The sequence below is a fragment of the Plectropomus leopardus genome, chromosome 1, assembly GCF_008729295.1.
Source record: "Plectropomus leopardus isolate mb chromosome 1, YSFRI_Pleo_2.0, whole genome shotgun sequence".
Lineage (NCBI taxonomy): Eukaryota > Metazoa > Chordata > Actinopteri > Perciformes > Serranidae > Plectropomus > Plectropomus leopardus.
Genome location: NC_056463.1, coordinates 16112159 through 16134769, shown reverse-complemented (window position 1 = coordinate 16134769; position 22611 = coordinate 16112159). Strand labels below are relative to the sequence as shown.

General features: G+C 38.8%; 1 protein-coding gene across 1 annotated transcript in view; it reads right to left on the bottom strand.

Annotated features, from left to right (window-relative positions):
• Positions 1 to 22611, bottom strand: part of lgr4 (leucine-rich repeat containing G protein-coupled receptor 4) — a 41556-nt gene that overhangs the window by 7844 nt on the left and 11101 nt on the right. Inside the window, exons 2-16 of the mRNA XM_042493721.1 lie at positions 21099 to 21170; positions 15014 to 15085; positions 13143 to 13214; positions 9022 to 9237; positions 7519 to 7590; positions 5813 to 5881; positions 4576 to 4647; positions 4273 to 4344; positions 4090 to 4158; positions 3935 to 4006; positions 2919 to 2984; positions 2690 to 2761; positions 2525 to 2596; positions 2266 to 2391; positions 1010 to 1107 (exon numbers count right to left, since the gene is read on the bottom strand). Of these exons, the coding sequence (XP_042349655.1) occupies positions 1010 to 1107; positions 2266 to 2391; positions 2525 to 2596; positions 2690 to 2761; positions 2919 to 2984; positions 3935 to 4006; positions 4090 to 4158; positions 4273 to 4344; positions 4576 to 4647; positions 5813 to 5881; positions 7519 to 7590; positions 9022 to 9237; positions 13143 to 13214; positions 15014 to 15085; positions 21099 to 21170 (1292 nt within the window). The remainder of the gene's footprint in view (positions 1 to 1009; positions 1108 to 2265; positions 2392 to 2524; positions 2597 to 2689; positions 2762 to 2918; positions 2985 to 3934; positions 4007 to 4089; positions 4159 to 4272; positions 4345 to 4575; positions 4648 to 5812; positions 5882 to 7518; positions 7591 to 9021; positions 9238 to 13142; positions 13215 to 15013; positions 15086 to 21098; positions 21171 to 22611) is intronic.

The following is a 22611-nucleotide window of genomic DNA, read 5'->3' as shown; positions in this document are numbered from 1 at the left end:
GCAAGAAATGTCCTGTAAAATGCAAAAAAAATGAGTTAAGGGGACAAGTAAATGACCCGAAAATTAGCTGGGGGAATTTTAAAATATTATCAAAGAACTAGGGAAAAATCCCTAAAAAAAAACCTATAACTCTTGTAATCATTTAGGGCATGAGCGCCAACCCCAGGTCAGTCAGCGAAGGCCCTAAATGATTACAAGAGTTATAGGTTTTTTTTTTAGGGATTTTTCCCTAGTTCTTTGATAATATTTTAAAATTCCCCCAGCTAATTTTCGGGTCATTTACTTGTCCCCTTAACTCATTTTTTTTGCATTTTACAGGACATTTCTTGCAAAATTGCTAATTTCCTTTTCCCCCCACATTTTCAAAAGAAATCAAACCAATGTTTTTAGGTTTCAGAGGTTTACATGCTCGTGAAAGACGTCTGACTAAATAACAAGTAAAGTGATGTTGATCTGGGTGAAATAGGGTTACAGATCTGCCTCTGAAGCAAATGCTTGTTTCAGAAAACTGAAGTGAATGTCAGGCACAACACGCAAACTTTGATAACCTTTAGTTAACACAAATAGGCCCATGTGCACAGTCACGCATAGAAAATACAAATTTCCTCTTTTTTTCCCTACATTTTCATCTAGTTTCTTTTATCCTAACATTTCTCATGAGTACACTAAGAAACATGGGACAGCATTTTATGTAAAACACATGTTCTTAGATGCATGCAGAAATACATCTGCACTACACAATCTGTAAACAGTAAAAAATAAAAATAAAATTAAAAAAAGCATGTAGGCTAATGCCAGAGTGGCTGTAAAAACACTCTATGTCTTCTATGTCTACATCTGATATCTGGTGGTCTGGGAGTAGAGAATGCTGTTATTTTGCTCATGTACCCTCACGCTGATGTAAAACACTCTGTCAATATTTTAAGTTGTTTTTCTGTAAATAAAACAGGAAAGTTTAGCTAACATGTCAACTGTTCCGAGGAAAAGGCTCAGACTGCAGCATTCCCACCTGTAGATTTCTTAACGTCATTTTCCTCAGAAGAACTCGTCATTGAGTCACATCCAACAAATGCACAGCACTGGTAGGCGTACGGGACAGAGATGGACCTACAGAAAAACAACAATCATTTAGAAAGGCAACGAGTGTCCTGTTGATGTTCAGTGTTGATAATACAGATGGTCCTGCAGTTTAATACCTTATTGGCAAAAGCATAAATAATGTGTTTGTCTGCAAATATTTGGCCCTTTTGATTTTTTTTTTGGTAATAATATTTGGATATTTGCAAATGTAGAGAAAACAGATTCAACAGGCGTTCTCATTTAAGACAAGAGGTGGAGTTTGTTTCTGTCAGTTTGTCAAACACATGGAAGCACAACAGATGGAGAAACACTGAAAAAAATATATTTTTGTCCACTACAGGATTAGTCCAATTTGTATTGTTTATAAACTTAGCACTGGTGAAGGTTTTCAGTTCATCTTACTGATAAACAACTGAAATGCTTGGTTTGAAATTATGCAGTGCACCATGTATGCTGTGTTTTCTACATCACCATTTTTGGACTCAGAGCGCTTGAAATCTTTGTGTTACAGCATGTTTGCTTTATATGCAAAAATAGACAAAAGTATTTCCCTGGGAAAATGATGGGTAGAAGAAGCCGATGTTCTTTATTCATCCACTTGACAAAATTAATTTTTAATGTATTTGCATATAAGACATGAATGTATGAAAAATCTATATTTTAGGGATGCACCGATTTATCAACTGAACATTGGTAGCTGCCTAATTCGCCTTGTTGACTGCCATCGGCATATCGGCAAATAAGATGACAGATGTTACTTTGCAGACCGTCCACACTATGACTCAATTTTGATGGCCAGAGAATCAATAGTTAGAAACTGTGTATATCTGTGTATGGGCTACAACCAGTCATGACGCAATCTTTCTTTTGGAAATTGAGACTTCAGGGATTTACTACACTCCTGTAACTAACCAAAATACATTTTAAACAGTTTACAACTTGAAATAAATGTCTTTTTTGCTTAATTAATAATGTTTTTTTTCAACATAACTTGATATTTCATTTAGCTTTGGAAAATCACAATATGTAATCGCATTTTTGACTGTATTAGAGAGTGAGAAAATAGACAGCTGACAGAGGTGGTGGATCACATGCAGCCAAGGTCCCCAGGAATCAAACTTGCGACGTTGCAATTACAGTCAACAGCAAACTCGAAACACTGCAGATAACAAAGTTCTTCCTCACCTGAGTTTGGGCAGGTTTTTTGCAGTAAGCACATTTTTCATCTGCGGATTCCCCGAGAGTTTCAACTGACTGAGCGCGCTCAGTCCGGTCGTTGGAATCACAGTCAAAGAGTTCATACTCAGGTCTCTGCAAAAGAAGTGATTACACGCAAGCAATTTAATTCTGTACAACACAGACAGTCAAACCAAAAGATGGCACGTGGCTGGAGTTCTGCACTGATAATAATGAGAGGTGGCAGATAACCACAGGCCATACTCACAGGTTGGTTAGAGCAGTGAGAGTGAGGAAAGCATCTCTGTGGATGACTCGGATTTCGTTTCTGCTCAAGTCTCTGTTAAATCACAACGCACAACCCAAATATAAAAAAAATGTTTGTACAGGATGCTGTGAGTGTTGCTGCATATGTGTGACTCTGTGGACTTACAGTAAACGGAGGGCAGAGAGACTCTGGAAAGTGTCCCTGTCAATTTGTTGTATATGATTATGCTGAAAGCTTCTGTGGATTGGAAACAAGATTTTTAAAGATTACAGACAAGCAAATGATTACCTTTAGTGCCTTAACTGTTTGTTAATAAATTCCAGTCTTTTAATTTTATGATAGAAACTGATTTGTTATCCTTGTTTAAAATGATTTGTGAATGTTCAGCACTCACATCTCCTGTAGCCGGACGCAGCCCTGAAGGGATGGTAGCTCCTTGATCTCGTTGTAGGACAGGTCTCTGATGGAGGAGAAGTAGGAAATCAGACCATTTGTTGGTTTTTATATAAAAGCCTGCTTAGGCTGGTTCCTTCGTATTTGTTGATATACATGTGTGAAAACGAAAACCAACATGGCCTGCAATCTCTCAGTATTCTCTAAATGTTGGTCCCCAGCGTTCGCACAGAACTTGGCAAAAAAAGTGTCTTAAAATCTTATAACTTACCGAAGGACCTAAAATTGTCTGAGCTGATACTATTACTTTTAAAGGAACATGATGACAACACTCGTGATTGCTACTCCAATTCTCCCTGAAACCGAAAATTGCATGTTAATGTGTCTGACTGTTTTTGCGTTGCATTTTAATTGCAAGTTGTGCTTTACCTGATTAAATAAAAGATCTATATATCTATCCAGACGTCCCTCTCCCCAGCAACACTTTCCAGCTCCTCCTGGGGGACCCCGATGCGTTCCCAGACCAGACGAAATATGAAATCCTTCCAGTGTGTTCTGGGTCTGCCACAGGGCCTCCTACCAGGTGTACGTGCCCGGTGTACCTCCAGTGGGAGGCGCCCAGGAGGCATCCTGATAAGATGCCCAAACCACCTTGACTGGCCCCTTTCGACACGAATGAGCAGCAGCTCTACAGCTGAGTCCAGCCACACTGTGGAGGAAACTCATTTCGGCCGCTTGTATCCGCAATCTAATTTTTTTGTTCACTACCCAGAGCTCACGACCATAGGTGAGGTCTCTTTACCTCAGTGTACAGACTTTTCTGCCGCATTTTTGTACAGGAATCAAAATCCAGCATTAAATCCAAAGATAAAGCTACAGTTTACCCATCAAGTTTTACTGGGACCATTTCCACTGTCACGGTAAGTTCCTAATGATAAATCTTCAGCAAGTACAATTATTATTGGAGGATATATTTTAAGCACAACTGCAGGTGTCAGGAAAGAATAAGTCCCTTACAGCGTCCGAAGCAACTTGAGGTCCTCGCACAGATCAGCGGGGATGGATGATATCTTGGTTCCCGACAGGGTCCTGGAAATGAAAAACCTAATCAGTAACTCCTGAGACGCTTGAAAGCACAAGCAGGAACAGATGCTGCATCCAACTTTACTCACAGACTCTCAAGGTTATTAGTCGACGTAAGGACAGGGAAGTCCTGCATCATGCTGGCCCCACGCAGCATCCTGAAACACACGCAGTGACAAAAATCGCAAAGTCATCAACATTAATGCATGCAACAAGATACAATCTTTAAGCAGGCTTTTAAACACATTTTAATGTCTGACAGCAGGACTTACAGGGAGTGCAGGTCTGACAGATTCTGGAAAGCCGTAGCGCCAACAAAGGACAGAGGATTGTCATAAAGATGTCTGAGAGGGCAGCAAGAGCAGAGGGGAAGAGTTCAAACCAAAATCATTTACTATGCGAGAATGGCACCATCTTCTGGACATTCATCCACTGAGGCCTCACACTGTCAGTCTCTACTGTATGTGTGTTTGTCAGAAAGCACACTGTGCACTGAGCATGGTAGCATTTGAACAAATATGAGTTACTAGTGTGCTAAGTGTGTTTCTAAGTAGTGCCAGTGAGTTTGACCTTACATGGTTCGCAGCAGGGGGTTGTTATGGAAGGCCCCTTCAGGTATGGAAGCAATATCGTTGCTGTGAAACCCGCTGCAGGAAAAATATCAAGGAGACAGTGTGAAAACACTGCTCAATATGAGACCATGAGTAAGTAAGTTCAGTAACAAATGCAAATCAAAGCTAAAAATAACAACAGAAACAATACAAAAGGCAAACTACAGACAGCCAAATCAAGCCCAAATAAAAGGTGTCAATTACCTCTAAAGTCTGCGATTGATTCAAGAAATCAATTCATAAAATAACTAATAAGCTTGTTAGAATAAACCACGAAGTATGACTTTTTAAACCTTCAGAATAAACACACAAATGTTAAGACAACTTGCAATAGATTTTAGTTGTTTTTTTTTTCTTTATCCCACCCACTGCATAGAGCTCCGATAAGAAGTTATGTAACCCTTTGGTTTGATTTCTTTTTAAAACATGGGGAGAAGGCAATGAGCAGCGTCACAGGACACAGTCCAAAAAGTAATTGGAAATTAGTAGAGGTACAGAAAAATTACCAGAATATTAGCACCCCTGTACCACCCACTGTATTTAAATGGGACAAGAAAGACATTTCTTGCCAAGTTTTTCATTGCCTTTTCCTCCCATTTTTTCAGAAGAAATCAAACTACTTTTCAGACCTTTTTCAAAATATTTCTTTACCAAATTTAAGACTGATTTTTGACTGATTTTTGCACTTTTTCTTTTCAAGGAGTGCAATTAAGTATAAAGCTAAGTAATATATGTATGTGGTTCCGTGCAGATGTAGGTTTTATTAAAGCAAAAGACAGTATTCAGTTCAGTGGAGGGTTTAAAGATTTTAACACCAGAAATGTAAACTTTCATGCAAAACAGTTTGATTAATTTTGGATAAAACATATTAAAAAATACATAAATTTGTTTAAGAAAATTAAACAAAATGTTTGTGGCAATGAAGACCTCACAAATTCAAATTAAAGACTAACAGTTTTTAAGGACTAATATATACTATTATTTAGGGCATGCAGACACCCTGTGTAAGGCAAAAAACTTTTAAACCACACAAGATCCACAATTTTGACAATTCACTGAGACTCACAAAAACAGGTTACAGAGCAGGTTACAACTCTTTTGCTCTATTTTTCCTCTGATATAGTGCAGACCTACTTTATCAGATATTTGTCCTTTTTAAATTACAGTATTCATTTTTAGAAACAGGATTATATATACTCACAGTTCCTTGAGTTTGGGCAGGGCCTCTATTGCTTTGGGAAAAACCATCAGGTTGTTAAAGTTTAGATCTCTAGGATGAGACAGAGAGAGAGACACAGGAAGTCAGTGTTGTTTTCTTGCATTTTGACATAACACATTCCTCCCTCTACAGTTTTCTCATTTACGGAATAATCTCTGCAGATAAATACACCACCACACACTTAGTGGGTCATAAATGCTGATTGAGATGGATTACTTCTGTATCTATACTGTTTTTGTTTGTTTGCACAGGACACCTTTAAACAGCATTAACCAATGACGAACTAACCACTCAACATAAGTAAAAAATGCAAATAACCAATTCCTGGTCCATTTTTTATTGGAATGTAAAACTCATTATAAAAATCCTCCCACTGCACTTAAGAATTGGCATCGTATTCCTGACACATTACATTGCAAGCACTTGAACCACAGAACTAACGTTGCAGATACTGATTATTTTCATTAACAGTTATGTAAGAAATAGTGAAGTGAATAGTGAAGATCTATTTTCTTATCTATTTTTAAAAATGATAAATTTATTCCCTGTCCACAGATAAACTTATAAATGGTTATAGTTTCAACACAGCATGAAGCAGTGCAAACAAATAAACAGCAGACTGGTAGTTTCAATTACACAGTATCCACACAGACAGATTATGGTGCACATCTGAAGGGCTGCTGATGTTGTGAAACTGCACTTAAGATTCAGTATTTTTTTGTTTTATGCTTGGGATGTAGGAAGTCTGCCTGAACTGTTACAGCAGCTCAACCTCCTCTCTCAGAACACTACAGGCTATAAAACAGCAATGGAAGTCTTTGCAAAAAAGCTACTACGTTGACTGCTTTTATTAATTTTAATACAGGCCTACTTATGGCCAAAGGCCCACTGTGCTGCAGTACTATAAGGGACGATTTAAACACTTGATCAGCCTTAAAACCAGCAGATAATTAACTTTAAATATATGAGACTGGTATTTAGAAAAAATAAAATAAAATACAAAAGGTCTGTTAAAACTATACAGTTCTGTGTGCTGTACAGTAGCTGTTTGCCATTAGGTAAAGCTGTCACTAAAAGATTTGTTCATGGCTATGTGGCAGGAGGAAGTGAACAGTGGGAGGGCAGATTTGATAAGCATCATGTACTTTGCTCTATTTATCCTAGAGCAATTAAAGGAGGAAGTGGACACAATGATGTCTGGAGGACCAGAGCAGAGGTGGGTGGGGGAGCTGTTAGCACACACAAACACGAGCACAAACACACTCAGATTGACACACACACACGCATTAACTGCTGTATGACTGTGCACTTACAGCGGAGATACTCAACTTACGGCCCGTAGGCCAAATCTGGTCCCCAATAGGGTGCCAGGTGGCCTCCCAACATCTTTCTAACTCACAATAAAAAATATCCTAAAATCCTAGAAACCAGCTTAAATGCTATAAACAACCTAAAATTCTAGAAATGTCTTAAAATCCTAGGAACATACTAAAATCCTAAACATGCCATTAAATTCTAGAAATGTCACAAAACTTGAGAAATGTCCTTTAATCCTAGACACATCCTAAATGCCAGAAATGTCCAAAAATCCTGGAAACATGTATGGGGCTGCTGTGACTGGCCCCTGGCCTACTGTCATTTTGCAAAACTGGCCCACGAGCAAAGCAAGCTGAGTATCACTGACTTACAGCGTCTCCAGGTTCACGAGTCCAGCGAAACAGTTGTCTCCTATCTCCTTGATTCTGTTGTTATGCAGATGTCTGGAAGTGCAAAAGCAGTTTTACACATAAATGCAAGATTTTTACAAGTCAGATTTTAAATAATCTTGTTTTTCAGATTTTGTGAGACGTGTAACAAATCATCTTTGAGTGGCAGAGTGTGATTTTTGAATCAGGTGTCTGTACTGCATGTGCGTGTGTGCAGACGGCTTTCCTCGCCTAATAGATTCAAGGTCTTTTCTTCCTGTTTACCCTGACGTGTTTATACTAACCCTGCAGCAATACCACCCAATGTGTGTGTTTGTGTGTGTTTGTGTTAATGTATAACAGTTTGGATCAATGCCTCAGATTCGTAATGCACCACATATTTGTACAAGTTCCTCTCATGGAAGGTTTTAGCATTTCCCTCCCATGCACAATACAACAAGATAATCTGGATTTTACATTAATGCTTGGAGTTGAGCAACTTTTCAAAGTGTCGTTAACATTCAAATCTGAACCCCAATGGCAAATTTCACTGTGGAAGTGTGCTTATGCAAAAACATAGCAGGGCATGAGGAGAACCCGTTTTGTTGACGTATTAACTGTAAGCTGTGGAAATAAATACTACAGTATGTTTGTGCTTTGAATCTGATTTGCAGTCGCTCAGAGGATACATTCAGAGCTTGGGCAGGAAACAAGGAGAGGTACTTTGCATTGATTTGTGGTGACAGAATAATGCCTACGATGCATGAAAAACTAATAGGAAATGCAGCCTCTCTAGTTTAGAGTAAAGCGCAAGCAGCGCAGTCATACTTTACTAATCTACACAGTCAGGTACGGAGGAGAATTTTTACATATACAGAAAGAAAAAAAGAGTTCATCCATTTATTACACGCCATGGCTCAGAAAGTAAAGAGACAACAAACTATTAATGTTTGCTCACACTGCAGATAATTTGCATGTATTGGTTCTGAACTTGATAAATATCCTGATCGACTTCACACCCAATGACTTTCACTTCTACAGCAACTGCCTCAGGTCATTTTAGTCAACACGAGAATGCTCTCAGTCAGTGTGCATGGTTAATTAAGGGTTTAAAAAAGTACACCAGCAGGTTGTTCCTGCTGAGTGATTTAGCATATAGGTCTATGAAGACTGCATGCAAAGTTCTCCTGGCTATCTGGGAAAGTTCACTTTAATTAATGACTCTGAAACTATTTATTACTCCAGTACTGCAGCTTTAAAGGACGGCTCACCAAAAGCCTTGAGTAATAAAATGTCACGGTGTATTAAAGTCTAAACAATTTTTGACAGGATTGATCCTGTGATTTATGATTTCAAGACATGGCTAGAAAATCAAATACACATTCAAAACTGAATGAATTTGCTGCCTTGGGTATTTTTTTTTAAACTGTAAATATTTATACTTGAACACAACTATGCAAATTTTGATAATAAACCCCAATTAAACAGTAGCTCGATATCACTTACAAAACAACTAGACTGGTCAGGTTTGCAAAAGCGTTGTCTGGTATGCTTGAGATGCGGTTTAGTGCCAAAGTCAGAGCCTGAAGGTTCGCCTGGTGTCTCAGAGAACCGACGGGGACCTCCATCAGGTTATTATCATCTAACCAGAGGTGGCGCAGCTGCTGAAGGCCTTCAAAACTGTCGTCTGGAACCGTGGTGATGTGGTTCGCATCCAGGCGACTGCAGAACAGAGAAATAAGGGAAAAGCATGGGTTCATTAAAATAATGCCTTACAGACTGAAAATAAAACAACAACAAAGAAAAATGAATAATAACCATATTACAAATCTGTTTTAACTCGATCCTTGCTTTTATTTCATTGCCACATTTCTAAGTCACGGTCATGGAGAGCAAAGCAGCAAATAGCCAACACCAGAAAGTTTGTCTTGCAGCTCCAAATCCATCTGGGGAATGAAGTGTATTTATTTTATCCTGGGTTTGACTTTTGGTCTCTCCCCAGTAATTCAAAAAGCAGATAACTGAACACTAAGCTCCAATTATTTTATTTTATCACGAACATTTCGACCACACTTGGACTTCATCAAGCATTAAAAGGTCTGGAAAGTACATTTGCAGCAGTATACTGGTTTCTAATCTACAATCTATATTTACACATATTTCTATTTTAAACAAGTGGGTTCAAGATACTGAGAAATTGTTTTTTTAATTATTTTATTTTTATGTATTCCTTTAAGAGTCCTTATAACTGATGATGATGATAATAATAATAATAATAATACAAAAAAATTATTGTGCAATACTGTATCCCGTGACACTTTTTGAGATGGTTATGATACCATAAAAATCTCATACCATTGCAGTCCTGCTTGGAAGTATGTTAATGCAATGACCAGCACTTAATTTTCTATTCACTGGACGACACATGCTAACTCTACCCAAATACTCACAATCTGTATACCTCCAAAAATAGGTAGTGGACTGCTGTTTGCACCTAAAACAGTTCATCTTTATTCAGAGTAGCAGAGGCTCAGAAAGTAAATCTGATATATTAACTTAGCATTTTCAAGCAAAATGTAGGTAAAATAGTAGAGCATACTCTCAAATGTCATCATGTGAATATTCGGGTAATCTGAAGTTTGACTGTATTACAGAGAAGGAACCCTGCAAACAGATGAGGAGCCAGTAGTTTGGTGGTAAAAAAGGAAATGCTTTTTACTTAAGCAGTAATATGAATGCACAAGTGCTCTTTTCACCATCACCACCCTGTTTTCTCCTGCTATCCTCCCTCACTGGGTGTCTCGCCCTCCCTCAAAATTCCTCAAGTGTCTGGGCTGGAAGAAAAACAGTCTTGATTGACATTTAGCTCTCTAAGGCTTTATACAAACCAAGTCCTGGCTCTGTCAAAGCATATTACTTCAGCTACAGACCTTAAAACCCTCACAGAGAAAAGACATCTGTTAAAAAGAAAGAAGAGCGGCAGAAAAAAAAGAGGGGAAGCAAGGGACAAGGGGAGGGTTATAGAGGGGTGATAATAGCTGAAAGCTGGACTTTCAGCACGTTTCTCCAGCTGGATCTATTCCCTCATTAGTCCCCGAAGGTGGCAAAAATAGAGCCATATACGTATCATGGTCTCAATGAAACTGACATTCAGTAGTCCGGAAAAACAATGCTGAAGACTGAGGGCGAGTGGAGCAGGAAATCGTGAGAGGGCTGACAGTTACGAGTAAACACGCAGAAACAAACAAGCTCCTGGAAAACTCAACAATCTAACATAGGAGGAGAAAAGTTTGCTACAGATCTGCTGAATAAGAATGACCTACATTTGCACAGGGCCATCGCTGGGCTTAGTGAACAAAAATCACCGCAGCATGAGTGAAGTATGTGATATGAGGGAAACTGCCCCTAAATGACATCAACAATGTCTTGAGTAAATAATTTAGATTTATAGTTCTTGTTGACTTGGAGATGAGTCTTTACTTTTTCATATTGCCATCTTATAGTGGTGGAAATTGATTGTGAAAAGTTATGGATGGTACCTTTGAACAGCTCCTTACAGCTCCTATTTTCCATCATCCCTCTGCTTGGGATACCTAGCACACTGATCTGGAACTAAAAGGTGGAGCTAGAAACACTGAAGTCCATTCATTTTTGAATTGGAGAATCAGCAATCTTGCTCAGGGCTGATCTGTTGCTGGTTTAACCACTGTTCATACCGTGGCAAGTTCTTCACACGAGTTAAGTACAACTATTAAATGAAAGGATGTTTTGCAGCCTTTAGAAGCAGCTGTAGACTGAGAAAAAAGCAACTTGATTCACTGTGTCGTCCACCAGCAACTTTTAAGGTGTAACGTTTACTTGTAATGTTACTTAATGCAAGAGTTTACGACTTGAATCCATCAACACACCTTAAATTTCAATATTCAACTGAACCACTCTATCTGTTTTTATGACCTACACTTTTTGTAATGACTAGATCTTCAAGCATTTAAAAAGTGTATATAAATTTCAACCAGATTTTGTTAACTGCATATATTCTCATCCTCACTTGGAGAAAAAAACTTGGTGGAGCTTTGTTCCTGTGCACTCCAGCAACACTAAACCGCTGCTCTTGCCTGAGAAGGCTTGTAAGACTAACCGCCCTTCAAAATCTGTCATTCCCTCTCAATTTGTCTTTTAAACTATCCGTAAATGTTTGTTTTAAAAACTGATTTTATTGTTCTCAATTCTTAATGATAAAATTTAACATTTTTTCTATTTAAAGATTCCTTTATTCCACTAAACTCATTGGCATATTGTTGTATTGTTGCATATTGCTGCATATATGTTTGTTTAGTATTAAAGTAGTTATTGTGACAGGCCTACTGAAAACCACAATTGTGAACCCAAGTAATTGGGATTCATCCTCTGGGCACTAAAAATGTCCATGCAAAATTTCATGGCAATTTATCCTGTAGTTGTTTAGATCTTTTATTCTGGGCAGAGCTAGCCCAACACTCTCTACCATCACACAAGTTTAGTTTAGTGCATCTTTTCTCACACTGTTCACAATGAGAAATCGGTATTTAGTGACCTCAAACTAAACTCCATTGTTGCCTGTAGACCCATTTTTGCATAAATTTGTTTAACAAATTTTCAGCACCAAACTTTTAGATCTTCACGCACATTAGTAGATAAACCGTTCTGCAGTGCTCCTGCTGCTTTTCATAGCATATTTGTGAGTAACTGTCAAAAATGTGACTGGTTGCTAGTTTGGCACAAACACTTTGAATTGCACTTTGGATTGTAAGCTGTGTAAATACACTGCAGTTCTTTCTCTGACAACAGCGCTGGTGACTGCAGCAGATCTTCCTGTCCAGGTATTCACAACAAAAAAGGCTTTCTCATTAACTTAAACTTCTAGAAGTTTACTTCCCAGGCTAACCATAAAACTCACTAACAGGGCTGTTGTGACAGTATTGCTTGAGTGAGTTCTTACATATTAACATGAATGACGGTTTTTTTCAGCAGCAAACCCACCTTTTGATCATCTCGGTGGCCACTTTTGTAAAGTCAAAAGAGGCCAGAGACCAGTTAATAAACAAACATTACTCATATTTATCAGATAACATGAATAAACAAGGCAAATCTAGCATAGATCAGGTGTGTGCAGGGACATTTCTAGAATGTATGCTTTGCATGCACTCTGGCAACTTACTTACATTTTAATTTTATTGTGTGCGTGCGTGTGTGTGTGTGTGTGTGTGTGTGTGCGTAGGAAATGGTTGGAGGGCCACTCAGCACCCGGCTTTAAGTTGTGTATCACTGATCTACATGTTCACCAGCTTTTCAAAAGAGACATTTCGTAGTCCAAAGTCAAGGCTGTAGTTCCTCTCCCCTGTGAGGTCATGTTCGGCAGTTTACGACCAATTCAAAGTACATAAATCTAACAGAATATCCGACCTGTATGGTGACATTGATAAATAATTATTACAAAATCTACAGCAATAGCCGTGAGGGTTTTCCTTGTACTGTAACTGCAGGACGGAAAAGTCCACTTGAAACTCAGGTTCTTTGAGCAAACAATACCCTACATTTGTGCACGCGTGTGCGTGTGTGCATGTGTGTGCGTGCGGCAGGTGACTCACAGAGACTGAAGGGAGTGGAGGTTCTTCAGGGCTGCACTGGGAACAGTCTTCAGCTGATTATTCTGCAGCATCCTGAGGATAAATGGCAACATTAGAATTTCAACTCAACTTACAACATTTTCTCTTGCATCATGAATTTAAAACAATGGCTGTGGTTAAATCGACTTTTTTGCTTAGGAAGGATACTAACTTAATGAAATGACCCAGAAGGATCTTAGTGGCAGCCATGATAAGAACTGGTAAAATTCTCTAAATGCTAAGGAAAGGTGCTTCAGTGCTTCCTTTCTTATCTCTTTTGGCATAGAGTACAATGGACCAGCCTTAAAGGAGATAATGCCGTCCCTCAATTCCCTACGACAGCAATAAAGTGACCCATATCAATAATATCCCCCATTTCATAATGACGTAACCTAATGTAAGTGCAGTCTGATTTAGTTTGCACCATACTTCTCTTTTCTTAAGTCCTTAGAAATTATCTTTCACATCTTTCCTTGACCTCATGACATTTCCACCAGGGTCAAGGAAAAGTGTTTTGGGAAAAAAACACAACACTAAATTTTTCTGACTATTTGATTGAAGCAAAAACTTATCCACAGACAAGGTGTCTAAAGGTTTCAGACACTTACATTTAATTCTTTTTTGGGGCCTTTTCAGGATAATTTTTAACCAAATTTAAGACAGATTTTTGGAAAACCTTTTCTTATTCAAACATTGAAGGCAAATATAGAGGTTAGTAGTATATAGGTAGTGTCATGCAGAGGTAGGTTTGATGTAGGACTATGGTTATTTGAGTGGGTGAGTGAGGTAAATTTAAATTTTACCTACAGAGAAGTGCAAGTAGAAAGTGAAATACAGTATTAGGTTCAGAGGTGGGTTGAAGATTTGTAACATCAAAAATTTAGACCTCAATGCAGGAGAGTTTGACTAGTTTTTACAAAGATGGATGAATGATATTAGATTAAAAAATGTTTGTGGTAATTAAGACCTCACATACTCAAAACTAAGAGTATTTAATAACTATTAAACGCTTAATATTCAGAAATTTGAATTTGAGACATTTTAATATATTTTTAGCAGAGATTCATTTGACGTTAACTATACTGGTGAACTTTCTGAAACCTTCTCTGCATTGTTGCTGTTTATGTGGCTCCAAACTGGTTAAAGTTATTTCCTTTGGAAAAGACTCTGGCTTCATGAAGATTTCCTGATTCCTCATTCTGTTGTCAAGCTAATGAAGAAACATCAACTGAGTTATGATGGTATCTCAGTATTTGTGAAAACTAACCCAAATCTAATGTGATTGGGGGTTTGTTTGAGCTTCGTGTAGCCAAAATACTTCAGTTTGTTTTTACTTGTGTGGTTACAAGTAACAATATGAATAAAAATCACTTGATATGATCAGCATGAACAATACCTCCGTGCGTTTGTGTTTTCAGTCATGTAATCAAGACCTCACCTGTAGATCAACAGGACTTTGAACTTTTGGCCTGTTGCAGAATCAACAGGGCAGCGCTTTGTGTGTCGCTCTGTGTGTTCGAGTCTGTGCAAGCACACTAGGGTGTGCTGCACGATGTAAATTAAGCAGAACTAATTTTTACACAGGGCTTGTATGCAATGCTGTATTAGGTGTTTTTACAGGCACAGATACAGTTTGGGCAGGGATCGAAAAAAGGCATTTAGTCTATTCCAAGTAAATTTAACGGCATGGCTATGTTTAGTGTGGCAATAACTGACAGCACCACAATGTTACCGCAAACTGTAATATTTACTCCACCCCCCGTGTGCGGAAAACTTCACACCATCACAGACATAAGTGTGTGTGCTTGTGCGCGTTGACGGCGGTGGTGGTGACAGGGAGGGTGCGTGCTTACAGGACTTTGAGCTGATGCAGTCCAGACAGGGCCTCAGGGTGGATGAATGACAGGTCATTCCCCGCAAGTCGTCTGTGGTGAGAGAAAAAGTCACACTTATATTTTGGAAATTATTCAAATGTTTTAAAAGCTATGGGAGACATTTCTGCATTTCAGCTAACACAATGTAGAAACCACAGAATATATTTCATCTCTGAGTGAAGCAATGCATGGTGTTTGTGAGCTTCTCCACATCCAGCGCCTCACTAGATTAGTTTCCAGCTCTGAAGCTGAACATGGGGCCTGGGGTGTCAAAGACATGTGTCTGTGCCATGGCCTGTTGTCACTTCATCTGTCACCCACAAGAGATTAGAGCTGTTCCTGGATATCCCCTCCTTAGATCCCTTTCCGAGCCTCCCCAACCATTACTATTCAGTGCTCCCTGTAGAGGGTGAAAAACCGATTCACTCCTCTGAGGCTGATGCAAGAAGTGCAGCCTTGTAACAGTATTTGCCTTGTAACATTTATCACTGGGCAGCTTCTTCGGTCCCTGCATGGGTTACATGAGGCTAAGGGGGGGCACCTCCCTTTCCTGTTGGGAACAGGAAGTGCACAGGAAATAAGGGTGTAAATAAGCATGGGACAGGCTGACTGGGACACACGGCCCAAGTGTACTATCTGGCCTGAGAGATTAGCAACAGATTTATCACTCTGCAACGTGAGTCAGACCAGGCTGAAGTCCCTGCAACAAGAGCTGCTGGGTGTGAGCCTGAGAATCAAGGCTGACTGTGTTAGAGGACCACATACCCTTGATGGACACTCAGCACTGGTCTTTTGTTTGTTTGCCATCAATTTTACTAAATCAGAGAGTTAATTTACAGTAAGGCATTTTTGCAGCACCATTGTGAGTTGACAAGTACAAATAGCTCAGTCCCTAATGAGGCTGACAGAGCTGAAATAATACCTGTTCCATGAGTATACCGTATGTCAGTGTCGGAAAATAGTCCTCCAACAAATCTACTGTAGGTAACAATAGAAATACAAGACATTTGCAGGGTTCAACAATAAGGATTGCAACATTGCCCAGTTAAGTAAAATGCCACATCTCAGAATTAAAAACACTTTTTTGCTCAGGGATGCATGATACTGGATTTTTGCTGGTATTCAGTATGCTGATTTTTTGCCAAGTGCCAATTGGGATATTGATAAATGCACATATGCCAACTAGATTTCTGATTCGCTTCCCTGACTGGGCAAGTGAAAACAATAATGTTGAATCCTGCTTGTGTAAATCTGGATGACCATGACATTATTGCAACAAATACAATCAATGATTTGCATCACAAACTCAAATAGTCTGGTAGACATGATGTGTGCTGATAAAAAAAAAATTCTCAACACGAAGAAATTACTGTTTATTAAGTGTGTATAACCCATCAATCAAATTCTAAAGTCAATTATACTTATATAGCCCAACATCACCAATTTGCCTCCAGTGGCATTTTCAGTCTTGTAGTGCAACCCTTTTTTTGCCAAATAAGTTTTACAATAACATAAGTTGCTTTACTTCTCTTATAATCACTCGACAAATGTAAATGGGATATGTCCATCATGTTATCTAAATTGTTATTTATCATTTGAGGTTTGACTGGCCTTCTTTTAGTCCAGTCATTTTGTTGCACCCTTTTCTTCAATGGTTTAATGCCACGTAACTAGAGAATCGGTGCAACCAGCTGTTTATTTCAATGAACCTCCAAATATTCAAATATTATTACACATATATTCAGAATAGCGGATGCTGATTTCCAGGAAATTTTGCTAAAATTTGTGCCACATGTGGATGGAAACCTGGTTACAGAGGTAACAAATTCCTTATAAATTCTCCATCTGCCACAGAAATGAAACAGAGAACTGTAAAGCAGCCAAGAAACATGGTGTCACGGAGGATGCTAAGCCCCAAAAAATGCAGTTGAATAAAATCATAATGTGCTTGTAAATTCAAAGCTTGCATGAGCTTGACGGGAGAGTGTGTGAGTAAGAGACTAAAAAACAAATGAGGTGATGACTTATTTTGCTGAAAACTGAAAAATTGTCTGGTTATTTATTTATTTTTTTTTACTATATTTTTGTTCAAATTTGGAGTATGTTGAATGTGCTATGTGAAAAACAATGACAGAGCCTTCATTTTGGCCATTCACAGACCCTATTAACTGTTTGATTAATTGACAAAAGCTGTGATATCAGGATGTAAATGCTCACCGGTTTACAAAAAGGCAGATTGACTTTGCTTTTTCACAAACCTCATGAATAACCCTCCAATGCCAAATTCCAAAATTAACAATACCAACAAATCAACCAATCAATGCTTATTTCCTGAGTTTGTCAAGAGATGTTTTGTGACATCTTAAAAAAGAAATACAATTTTAATTCCAACACTATAATCTGCAGTTTTAGCTCTGACTACAGTAAAAGCAGATGGACACCTATAAATTCCAAATGACACCAATCTTATCCGTAGCTGTTGAGTCATTCCTGTTGATTTCCAACATACAGCGACAAATGTGGCTCATGTCAATATGACTTAATTCCTTGGAAACTCTAAGAACCCAGAACCTGCAATCACTGTCACAAGCCGCTAACCGCCGAATGCAAACATGGTTTGACAAATCATTCAGATACCCTTCAGGTTTCTCAACATAAAGAGCTTCTCCTCCTCCTGCATCTTTCAGCAAATTCAGTACATGTCCCCCCAGGCTCCGACGGGGAAAGAAGAATGTGCTAAATCTCGCTGAGGAAAGGCTAAATCCTCTCCTTGTGCAATACCACTCCCACAGGTCTACCTTTGTCAATAGCAAATTCACAAAGAGCCCTGCAGTGCACTCTGATAGCAGAAGGCTGCAAAAATGATTTACCATCAAAAAACAAAAAGAGCCTTTAGGCTTCAAATGTTGCTGAAACAGAACTATTTAACTTTCTATTTGGGTAAACTTCTGCGGCAAAACCCAAACAAGCACCCCTCCCCCACGACATGCTCCCACATGTACAGTACACTCCTTTTTCTGTACAATTGTTGGTAGGTAGCTGTGATAATAAGCATGTGACTTAATTTCCTGTGTTCATGTTGGCAATGAAGATGTTCATGTCACCTTTTCAAAGAGTCATTTAATTATAAAAGAGCTGTGGAGTGAAAGGAGCTATTTCAGGCACCTCTGGTTCTACAAGCAAAAGTCGCATTCATTTTCCCACAATGTGACTCACAGTTGGCTCGGTGTGACACTTTCCTGGTTGAATCATCAGTACAAAAGATTAACAACTGAGTTACATATTAAAGTATCTCGTTCTTTGATTAAAATCAGCTACAGGTACAAAAGGTACCATTCTGAGTTCATAAAATCTTCAGGGTAGAAGTTAACTACAACTCCCAAAGTACATTTCAACAGGAAAAAAAATTCAATCACCAAGGTAACTGTGGTGCAAGCTTAAAAATATGCTGTTGAGAAAAAATATATTTTACAATCTCACACATTAATTTATTTGTGGCAGGCCACCACAATTAAAACATCTGCTGCCACAAATAGATTTTTCTAGTTTTGTGCCGTTAATTGCACTGGGTCTCAAAAGTTGCATTCACTCGCAGCAGCTTATGGAGAGCTGTGCCTGCACTGTACCCGCAAAAACCTCCAAATGTAGAGAGGGGACACAGAATGATACAAAAGGACACACATGCATTTAAAAATAAAAAAGTTGTCTTACAAACTTAAAACACTTTGCTGTGGCAAATTCGTAAGACAATTTCTCTCTATTGCTTTGCAGGAAAACAGGGAGTCTGGTGCAGCTTTGACTGTCACCAAAACTGTATTTAGGGCCCTTTGAGAGAGTAACGCAGAGACAGGAGTGTGGCACTATACTGGTTTTGGTGATAACTATGACATTTAAAAGGTGAAAAACAGATATCAGATTAATAATAAACGCTTCCATTTCTTTCCGTTCTTGCTCCCTTCCATCCTCTGTACACTTTTATTTTGTGTGTAATTAATTTACCAAAGAATATTTTAAAATTTCTTTAGCTATCGCAATAATATTGTAAATTCCTAAATAATTGTGTAGTAAAAATCTGTTGTCGTGCCAGCCCTGCTGTGAGGGTACCTGTGTTGTAGGTGGGTTGGCGGCTCTACTATCAGAGGCTCTATGGTGTGTGTTACTGTGGAGGAATGTCAGTACCTGTCAGTACGCCTGCTGTTTATCATGTTAACATTGTTGTTTGTCAGCCCTAAATATCTTGTTAAACTTTGAATATGGCACAGTAATCACCGGGCCCGTGTGTTGTAATTAATGCCACTGCAGAGGAATTAATCTCTTTCATGTACGACATCATCTCTTCACAATGTACACATACACATATGTTGTGCATTGTCCAGCAATACACAGTATGGGTCTTGCTGGAAACACTAGTGTAGAGTTCCTCTTCAACTGCTTCTACTATAATTAATCAGGACAAAGATATCAGATGTGAGCCAACACTAAAAAAAGATTTTATGCCCTGCTGTACATAAATACATTTATCATAATATTGTAGAAGTTATACTGACATGGATTTTATGGCATATCATTCAGCCAGACAGCTATTAAAAACAGCACCAATGAAAAACTTTATTAACAGCACACATTTCATATCAATGAATGCAATGTCTTGTACTTTATTAACACTTCACAAAACATTCCAAAAAAGGAACACTTACTTTGACTTTTCCAATAAACTGAAACAAAAAACAGTATAAAAGAAAACTTTAAATAACTTTAAATTTTTCTGTCAACAAAGTGCAACGTATCAACATCGGTCTGAGTCAGATGTCATTACCACAATTCACTTCAGACATACAGAGAGCCTATCGGTCACAGGTTACTTCAAGACTATAAACAAACTGCAAAGGAGACAGAGAATACCTGTCATCACGTCTGCTGAGCTTTGTGGTGCCTTTGGCAATAAAGACAGAGAGCGAAGGAGATTGCGTGACTACGAAGGAGGGAATATTCCTCCCCTGTCTCCGCTCCTGTCCTGTGTGAGGATGTCCCGCTCTCTTTTCTCTCCCTGATCTCTTTCTCCGTCAACTCTTTCTCCCCCCTGCCTTTGCCCTCAGGGCCCATGCTCCGGTTCACTGACACTGCTGAAGCCCCAAAGCAAAAAAAGTCATCCACCAAAGTTTACTGAGAGAAGCCTGCAGATTTGTTCCCAGAGAGAAGGTTAAACAAACACACATTATGAACTAAAGGTATATGTCAATCAATGACACCCAACGACAGTCCATCCATTATGATGACCTGAGACGAGAGAAGAAGCAGCAGCGGGACCGGGTGAGGTTTTTTTTTTTTCAGTCCCGTTGCCATGGTAACAATTGTTTTGCCTTCTTCCTTCCTGCCTTGCATTCCTCCACACAATGCGATGAAAAGTAAATTGCCTTTCGACAAAGCAGATTGGAGTGGTGTATGGAAAAGAAGAGGGTGAAGACTCGGCCGGCTGAAAGACACACGAGAGCTGAAAAAACACGCCCGCAAAGGCCAAGTGGAGCTGGAACCGCTGGAGTGTGTTCACTCACTGGTCATTTGGCTTTCTCAGGGCTGCATGTTACCTGATATCAGGTAGACAGATTTTATCTCTGACTCCCAGCAGCAGCAGCAGCCAGACAGCGGAGTGTTTAAAGAGTAAAGAAATAACAAACACCCACTGAGATTAGATGTACGCCACTCAACAAAGCCCCAGAGCACAGATGTGCTGTTGCCACCCTGATAATCCCTTAAAAGCAAAAATCCACACAGGATGTCACATGATCGCAGCTTCAATACAAGTTGTCTCACCTCACCTTTTTAATTGAGCCTTGCTGCACCTTCTATAACCGCCCTTGTTTAACTCGTGAATGGTTGAGTGATTCGTAACCTCATGTAATGCTGCTCTTATCTTCTTCAGCTGAGTGGACGGGCATGTTGTGCACCCTATACTGTGTGTTTTGCAGCACAGGCTCAAATACCCAGGTGCATATCATAAGCCCTCATGTCAACATTGTACAGAGTAAATACATCATTAGCAGGAGAAAAAGGGGCATGTACTCACAGCTCTTCCAGATAGGGGAAGTTCTTGAATACAAATGCTGGAAGCTCGGTGATGTTGTTCATGCTCAGGTCACTGTGGGAAAAAAAAATCTGTTAGAAGAACAGTACAAGCACAAAATCTTAAAAAAAAAAAGCTTACTAGTACCTTTAAATCAGTTTGTTGACCTAGTTTCACATATCATTACCTTGTCACAAGGATACCGTTATTGAGAACTGGACAAAAAGGATAGTGTATGTTTCAGATGTCTGACCTGACTTTGTGTAAATAGGCAACAAAAAAACCTGTTGTAGTGTAACCAGTAGCCTCTCATTTTCTCCGTGTGTACGTTTTGTTCCAATCATTTTTTTAAGAACTTATTTTTTTGTTTGCCTTTCTACCTATTTTTTTTTTACTCATTTTTTAACCTAACTGTATTTCTTTAATTATTTACCACTCCCCCTTTCTTTTCTTTACCCTTTTTATTTTTATAATTTAACTAAATCATTTGTTTATTCTATTTGATTTTTGTTTATTCATTTATGTTTGTCAGTGCCAAAAAAATGGATATGAATTAAATCAACTGTGGATGAGCCCTTATTTTTTTATCAACTAATTTACAGCATTCATGCAGTTAAAGGGCTCAACAAAAAGGACTGCCCAAGGCACGTAAAATGCCGCATTGTGTTAGCTAACTGAGCAAGTCATTTGCCCGATCTGCAGTGAAAAACAAGAATTAAACATATTTTTCTTGGAGTAAATGATGAAGGCATCTAAGGAGTAAGCCATCTCACTTCCTTCTGTTTAGTGTTGGAAACATACAGTGCTGATCAGGCAATAATAGTGGCAGGTCAAGACGACGTTTCTGAGCTAAAGGGCAGTCAAGCATTTCAATTATCCCGGAAACAAGAGTTTAGTGGAGTAGCAGTAAAGGATGTAAGCGCAGCTATGAATTACGCAGTTTGTCACAAATTTGAAAGCAAGCGGATAAAGTTATATAAAAATGCTAATGCCAATGCAAATGCCAAAACATGTCAATTAAGTTTAATCTTGGTTGTTTTTGATAACCGCTAATAATTCAAATAATCTGAATCACTGCAAATATAAATTGACTGAGGGCAAGAAGATTTCTGACCCATTTTCCCCAACCGAGCAGGTGAATAAAAGCATTGACGTTGAACCTTGATTTCAGATAAAAACATAATGTTTTGACTGTAATTGGCGACTACCCAAACAAACGATTGGGTAGCTGTGTCAACCATCACTTATGGAAATTTTAAGTCTTTTGACTGTGCCTGCATGAGTGTAACCTCAACCAAAAAAAGGCTTGAAAAAGCCCTTCTCTTTAGCCCCGGGGATCTTCATTTTTCAAACCAACTTCAAGTAAAGATAGGCATGTAGCAGCATGAAAAATATGCACACAGGACTTGATTTGCTTCCCCACCAACGCTAATATGAGTATGTGTGTTTACATCTTCATAACGATCATTTAAAAACCATGCATATACGCTACTGAAAATGTGTTAACATCAGAAAC